General features: G+C 34.6%; 1 protein-coding gene across 1 annotated transcript; it reads left to right on the forward strand.

The window, feature by feature from the left end:
- The first annotated feature begins 960 nt into the window (after positions 1-960).
- Positions 961-1,767, forward strand: LOC106314612. The gene has a single exon (XM_013752456.1). The coding sequence runs from the start codon at positions 961-963 to the stop codon at positions 1,765-1,767; it is 807 nt and encodes a 268-aa protein (XP_013607910.1).
- The last annotated feature ends 6,682 nt before the right edge of the window (positions 1,768-8,449 follow it).

The following is an 8,449-nucleotide window of genomic DNA, read 5'->3' on the forward strand; positions in this document are numbered from 1 at the left end:
TCTGAATGGACCACCGTGAGAGAGAGCTGATCCGCGTATGAGGTGGTTGAGAGAGAGGTGGAGGAGCTGGCCGGAAAACCGTGAGATGGATAGACTTTGCCGGCGGAGCAAGGCTGAGGGCCGGAAGAGATGGCCGGAAAAGAGATGATCGCTGGCGGATGGGATTGCTAAGGTGGAGAGATGTTAAGATTTGAGAGAAGATTTGTGAGAATGTGTTGTATATTTCTTATTGCTTACACCACTATATATAGTGGTTCATACAAGGTGGAGTCAAAGGGAGAATTGATTACAAAGATACTCTACATAATGACATGGTCAAACTCATAAAGACATAAGGTTGAATGAGTCTTCCATGTGGCTGGATGTAAACCCCCAATGGACTCTAGTCTTGAACTTGTATGGTAGGTTATGGACCATCCACTTCATGATTCATAACAGTACTTGTGTTCTTATAATATTTGATCGAGTTAAACCTTCTTAGTTACATTAAATCTATTACAATAAAGTTGACAAGTCTGACTTCTCATGAAACCACCTCAGCAGAAGCTATCTTAAAATTGGACACCTGTCATCTCTTATTCCTCTCATATTCCGTGTTTTCTTAAAACAGCAAGAAGAGTTAGTCTGTTTGGGCTACGCAGATATGTTTGTGTATTTGTGGGTTTTTCCAAAACTAACTCATTTGGCCCGTTTCGTTTAAGGTTTTCTTTTCGCCGTATTCGAGTAATCACCGCTCCTTGATGTTCTTCCTTTGTTCTTTTTCTCAGGGCGGCAACTTTCTTCTGTAACAGCTGGCGTTTATGTTTCTCATCCCTTTAATCACAACATTAACACCAGCCCCACTACTCTCCCAACTCTCCGTCAATTAAACATGATAATCTATCTATTACAATAAAGTTGAAAGGCTTGCTATCTGCAGGAGATCCATCCGCTGCATCTAAGCCCTTGGGTGGTAAAACTATGCTCCTCGGTGGAGATTTCAGACAGATATTACCTGTAATTCCTAAGGGAACTCGACAAGACACCGTCAATGCTTCGATAAGCAAGTCCTACTTGTGGCACTCAGCACAAGTACACACCTTGAGCATCAACATGACACTGAGACAAGCTGACAAGAAATTTGCGGAATGGATCTTGAGTGTTGGGAATGGAACGACGGCCACTGTGGAAACATATGCAGGGAGTCATGAGGATGGAGAAAAGATTGTAATAGCAGATGAGTTTATGCTTCTAAAGAGTGATAACCCGTATCAGTTAATATCAGATGCTGCATATCCAAACTTCGTCGAAAACTACTTAAACCGGTCCTACTTGACCGATAGAGCTATTTTAGCACCAACTAATGCAAGTGCACAAGAGATGAACTCTTACCTACTGTCTAAGGTTCCATCTGCAGAAAAGGAATATCTAAGTTCTGATACAATTTCCTTCGAATCAACCCCTACAGACGATTGGACAAAGAACTACACGCAAGAGTACTTAAACTCTTTAGAGTACTCAGGTTTGCTGACCCATAAACTTTGCCTCAAGGTTGGAGCTCCTGTCATGATGTTATGCAATCTCAACCAGCGGAATGGACTGTGTAATGGAACCAGAATGGTGGTCTCGCGTCTTGGTCACAGAGTACTTGAGGCACAGATTATGACAGGCACTCATGTAGGAGAAGGAGTCTTGATACCACGGATTCAGTTATCTCCAAACGACAGTCTCCATCCATTCAATTTCCGAAGAAGGCAGTTCCCTATAAGATTATGTTATGACTATTAATAAGAGTCAAGGACAGAGTCACAAGTCGCTCTCTACCTTCCAAGACCAGTTTTCAGTCATGGACAGTTGTACGTGGCGCTCTCGCGAGTAACAACACCTGAGGGACTTAAAGTACTAGATGATACGGAAGGTACAAGCCAAAGAGATATTGTTACTAACATTGTCTCCAGAGAGGTTTTCAGTAATATGAATACAAGTGAGTCACAGATATAACTCATTCCATTATTCACTGTCTAACAATTTTAAAATATGTTTATCTGACTAACTTTGCTACCATACATTACATGGAACACCTTGGGAAATTAGTGCCGTTTATGAAAAACAAGAACACTGTCTCCAACAAAACATATTTAAGCAATGCTCTGCAGATTGCTATAATTAATATCTCGGAGATGGTTTCATATGGTTTAAAGACAATTATCTTCATATGGTTTCATTTGCGGTATAATGAAACAGACATACATTTTAGTAGTTTTTGTAAATATTTTAAAGCGGAAATTTAAACACACAATTTGAATCCACTCATAGTGTTTGAAAGAAACCAAAGAGTTCCACCAACTCTCCTAAACTGTTATCTTCAAGTTAACCACATTGTGACGCTCAAATGTTCAGACATCACAAGACACACTCCTGAGCCAACCACACCCTAATTAACAAGAACATAAAAAAAGGAAGCATCAAAATGATATTTGAACTCTAATGAGACCATGATCGAAGAACTTCTCTGTCTCAAGGTTCCCCAATAACAATGAGTTCCTTTGTTCCAATGGTTCACAGCTTAGAATACTTGACAAGCACGCCAACGTAAATGCATATGAGTCTTCCGCTAAACAAAATTTAAGCACTTCTGTCTCTCATCAGTTAAGATATTGACATCTTACAAAAAATAGCTATTAAAAAACTCAATGAAAACCCTATCTACAATCACCATTGGATGATTGACTGGCTCCTAATGAACTTAAGCTTCTTAAAGGAAAGACAGAAGCAGCAACAGAGATATTGAATTTATTATCTCGGTCCTATCTATTGTCTTTGTTCTAATGGTTTACACCTTAGGTGACTTGACAAGAACGCGAAACAACAACGCATCAAACAATATGTTCGCAAGTTAAAGAAACAGGGACAATACGGCCGAGTAGGCCAATATTCACATATCTAATACGGTTTCCCCAACATCTTATTAAATAAGCAAATAATAATCCTGAATAATTAGAAAAGGAACCGGCTAAACCAATAACAGCTCCAATCATATAATCATGCTAACTCAAAGATCAATATTGCTCTTTCACTGAGTCAAAACATACAAACTAAAATAATTGATGTTTCAAATGGTCGAACTTGACAAGATGTAGTTAGTAATAGAAAGCTTTAACTAATATTTTTTATTGAGAACAAAAGATGGAAACCAAGCATTGACATGAGTCTAAACCAAACCTTTATATGCATTGACAAGAACCTTTATAAACTCGGGTTAAGCCTAAAAATGGAAAATAAGATGCTACATAGTTTCATATAGTGTATTTGGATGACACGTGTTATTATTATAAGTAATTGATAAAGTTTGTTTACATTATGTAGATGAACAAGAGGTTTGCGACTGAGAGGACCGAGCAATCCCGTGTAACATCCCGAGTTGTGATATGTGAAAAGGTTTAAGAGAATTGATTTGGCTACCTATGTCACCAAAGTTGACTTACCTTTTCCGGAGCACATCCTGAAAGAACTCCAGAGTTAAGCGTGCTTGAGTTGGAGTAGTGGAAGGATGGGTGACCTATAGGAAAGTGATTCGCGATAGCATGCGGGTGAGGCCAAAGCATGGGAAAAGGTCGGGTGGTGATTGCAGGGTCAGTAAACAATGATTTCGAGCCTTTAGAAAAATTAACGGACCGATCGCTGGAACGGGATGGGCCCACGGGCCGAGAGAGCGGGCGTGGGTGGCCCATTAGTTGTGGGCGGGTGGGGCGTTACAAGTGGTATCAGAGCTGGTTAGCCATCTCAGTTCTGACCTGAGAGACGTCTTGAGACCTGTCATGGGGCGCAACGAGGACATTGCGTTTTTTGGGAGGGGGTGAATTGTAACATCCCGAGTTGTGATATGTGAAAAGGCTTAAGAGAATTGATTTGGCTACCTATGTCACCAAAGTTGACTTACCTTTTCCGGAGCACATACTGAAAGAACTCCAGAGTTAAGCGTGGTTGAGCTGGAGTAGTGGAAGGATGGGTGACCTATCAGGAAGTGATTCGCGATAACATGCGAGTGAGGCCAAAGCATGGGAAAAGGTCGGGTGGTGATTGCAGGGTCAGTAAACAATGATTTCGAACCTTTAGAAAAATTAACGGACTGATCGCTGGAACGGGATGGGCCCACGGGCCGAGAGAGCGGGCGTGGGTGGCCCATTAGCTGTGGGCGGTCGGGGCGTTACATCCCGTTTCTCTTATAAGTGGGTCTTTAATTTCCATCTAAGTTAATAAGTAGGTCATTGTCTCGTCAATTCCACTAGTTTATCTATTTCCATGCTTCAAAGAGTTTAGACTCTATGATTTCTGTATTTTGATTTTAAAGAATAAATGAAAAAACCAAAAAGAGGTAATTTTAATTTGCCCAAATAAATTCATGTTTTTTTTCTTACTCTGTCTTGAATAATTAGCAAAACGTATATGAAAAAGTACATATCAAAAATATAAAAGCACCAATAAAATAAAATATATTCATAATCGTGTAGTTAAAAGTACCAAAACATAAGTTAAGCTCCCCAAATACCTTATAAATTACATTCAAACAATTCCCTTTAATGTTTCTCGCAGCCCCGTTCAAAAATTAGTATCTCATATTTATAGATACGCAACTCCAAAATTTTTTTAAAAAGTTATATATATATCTATCAGCCATCCCCTGCAAAAACAAAACCAAAATATTCCACTACAACCATAAATTATATAAAATTCTCAAATAAGATTCATGCAAAGCTTAGCTATGACTCAATTAGTTATAAAACAACACTTCATATACAAACTTTACAATAAAGAGCACAAGTGTCTTTGGTTAGCTAAACCATATACTGCTTAACAATTTAAAAATTCAAGTAACATTATTACTAAAGTTGAACGCTACATAACAACTAATACTATGAAAGTCTTCTTCCAAATAAACACAATATGAAAATAATATGTAGTTTTGATAAAAAAAAGAAACTGTAAAACGTTTAAAAAAAATCAATTCAACACAAACAGATAACTCCAAAAAATTTAACACCCATGAATAAATGATCCTTAAAACTAAAGTTAGAAGAAAACAATAAAATCATATATTTAACCTCACCCTATATAATACATTTCTACAATACCTTATGCTCCCACAAATACTCCAAGAATGGGTAACCAACCACTTATATCTCATCGGCTCTCACATCAAATAAGATGTCAGGTGAAAACACAAAGCAAACACTCCAAGTCTACATCCACATACCCAACATACAACAATCCATCATTGATTTTCAGCTACTATCTATCATTGACAGCCAAGGTAATTTTAATGTCAATAACTGAGAGCATGGAATACATGTTAACATACCATTACATTCATCACCCCGATTCAACATTTCTCTCTGAAGAAACTATCCAATATGTGATGAATGAAGTAAAAGACGGCAGCAATATCTTTGCTAATGATCTTCAAGTTACTCTAATTAGCTATCAAAGACTATAACCAAAACGCAACATCAAGACTAGATGTTGATCTGATCATTAACGATCTAGAGGGTACTAATAGGCCTCTAACTACGGAAGAGGAAAACGATATATGCATTGTATGCTTCAGAAATTACAACGATGGAAACAATCTTTGCTCTCTTACTTGCGGCCATAATTTCCATTTTGCTTGCATTGATCAATGGCTTCGTACAAAAATAAGTTGTCTAGTATGTAGAGAATATGATGCCAACTTAATTAAAAAATAAAAAAAAGAGTTTATTGGATACTAATTTCTAATATCATTTATGTCTTATTCTCTACTTTGATTTAATTTTTTTTTAAATTATACTTCCTCCGTTTCAATATAGATGATGTTTTAGGTGATTGTTTTTGTTTCACAATAGATGATGTTTTCACATATCTAGGTAACTTTAACTTTATCAAAAACTATGTAGTAAATTACCATGTTTTTATTATTTTTGTGTAGAATTAAATAAATTAGTTTTAAATTATATTTTAATGATTTTTTGTTTAGAAAATATAATTTCTTAATATGTGTGTAAAGAACCAAAACTTCATCTATTATGAAACAGAGAGAGTAAATGATTTGTCCTCATTACTATATATATACTCCCTATGTTCCTAAAAGATCCATATTCTAAAGAAAACTTTTGTTTCAAAAAGATACATATTTTATATTTTCAATGTAATTTTTGTGAACTAATAATGAGAAATTGTGAAGTTCAAGAATATTAATTGCGTTTCTTAAAATCTTATTGGTTTAAAAATAGAGGAAATATAAAATTACAAAAAACTAGGCATATATAGCTAAGTTTTAATATGTTTTATTAAAAAATGTGAAAATTCTAAAACATTAATCTTATTGATCTTTTAAAAACGGATGGAGTATTTTTCTTTCTCACCGTTACTTTTTCATAAAAAAACAACAACAACTAACACTTTTATACAATATTCTATAGCTTAAAATATGGCTACATCAATTCAGTACGAATTACACCAAAAGACAGCCGCCCAAAAGTACTAAAGTCAAAGGATTATGGTGTGTCTTATTGCTCCCAATCTATAGTGTTAACTTAAGAAAATATTAAAAAGATCGTCTGTTGGGCTACAGAGGATCAGCTTGGTCTAAACATATAGTGAAGAATAGTTTAAGCTCTATGACTTAAAGGCCCAAACTAGAAAAACACTATGAACAATCCGTTTTGCTTTTACATTGGGAACGTTCCATATTCAAAACTAAACAAGTTACGATACTATAAGAGTATATAAGTAATTAACTGTTCTACAAGTTACGATGTGAGCGTTAAATGAATTTTCAGATTCACGAGAAACTGGGTATCTCAACAGCCCATCCAATGTTAATTTTGAATTCCTTCTATAAATAAGCATCGATACTTCATTTTTAAAAAAATATCTCTGAAAATTTCTATAACGTAGCTTCAAGAAGAGAAAAATGTTTTGGATGAATGTTCTTTGTTTCATCAGGCATGCTGCCAATATTGTTACTACTGTAATGGCGCTGGTTGCAATCTTTTCTCGTTAGGATAATATTAGCTCTATCATTAAATAAGTACGGTATCTTTTCGGAGTTGTTGGTATTGTTTTCTTTAGGATATGAATATGATGAAGGTAAATCTTGTTATCTCAACTTTTTAAATAAGAACAATATTGTTTCTCCATCAGCTACTTCTTTGGCATGTTGCCTGTACGATCATTATCGTTGCTTCAATTTAGCTTTTACTACTAGCTTTGTGCCTTTGCAATTTAGCTTTTACTACTAGCTTTTGTCATTTTGATTCTATATGTAGTCTTATTCTGGAATGGCATTTTTGTAGAACTTGGTCTCTTTTGCTTTGTATATATATTAATGCAATCTATATTTGGTTTTTATTTATATATGGTTGTGTAATTTGGTAAGTCCTTTTACGTTTGAGAAATAAAGGAATAAAAAAGAAAAGTTATTATTTCTCAAAAGAAAAGAAAAGAACAAAAGACCGTTGGAGGAATAAAAAAGAAAAGTTATTATTTCTCAAATTTAACAAAGAATATTTTTGTCCTTTATTTTTTGAGGAATGTTATGGAATTCATTATTCCTTGTCGTTCCCTGGTCACCATTAGTTTTTCCGATAAGGGAATGAAGTTGCAACTTTCCTCCATCGTATTTTTCAACTATAAATCTTTGAACAAACACAGGTGGACAAAAACATATACAAAAGATATTTTCAATTCTTTACTATTTTAACCAAAAAGTGGAAAAATGCTTATTATTCGCGTGTTTTTATATTTATTTTATTTAATATTTTATACATTCAAAGGTATAATAGGATTAACATTTATAAAAGATTTAGGCCCCGAAACTTAACAAAAAGAATTCATTCAATTAGTTTATTTTTTCCTATTTTTATGGTAACCAACTATAATTATGGGAAAAGAAGATGTGCTGATATCAATATTTGCTTTGATTGGATGAAAGAAGCTTTGGAGCTACCCTAATCCTAATAAAATGCAATTGCGATATATGGAAATACGTAAAAAATATCTAGATTAATCCAAAACTAGGTGATAACCCGCGCCCTGCGCGGAGTAAATAGATTTCAAAATATTATCACTTTTAATTTGTAGACATAATAAAAGTTAAAGTTATAGCAAGAAATACTATATGTTATAAAGTAAGGGTTAGACGAAATTTAGTATGTCAATCTAAATTAAGCTACAGAATTTTTGTTTAAAAATTGTATATTTGTTTGCATAAAATAAATTATAAATATAAAATAAAACGAAACATAAGCAATAGACTAATAAAATATAAAAGAAACAATGTCTTGAATGGTTTCAAATCGGAAATAGAGTTAAAGCTAGCCCTTTGATTGCTTGAGAGAATGTTTTGATATGAGCAAAGTCGAGAAGAAAAGTGTGGTGAGTTTTCTAAATTATAGAAGCCGTATATTTATACTAAAAAGGAATCGCCATG

This window comes from Brassica oleracea, chromosome C9 (assembly GCF_000695525.1).
Source record: "Brassica oleracea var. oleracea cultivar TO1000 chromosome C9, BOL, whole genome shotgun sequence".
Lineage (NCBI taxonomy): Eukaryota > Viridiplantae > Streptophyta > Magnoliopsida > Brassicales > Brassicaceae > Brassica > Brassica oleracea.

Bases quoted from the DNA above. Each gene is read 5' to 3' on its own strand.
- LOC106314612 (XM_013752456.1), top strand. From the start codon at position 961: ATGCTCCTCGGTGGAGATTTCAGACAGATATTACCTGTAATTCCTAAG.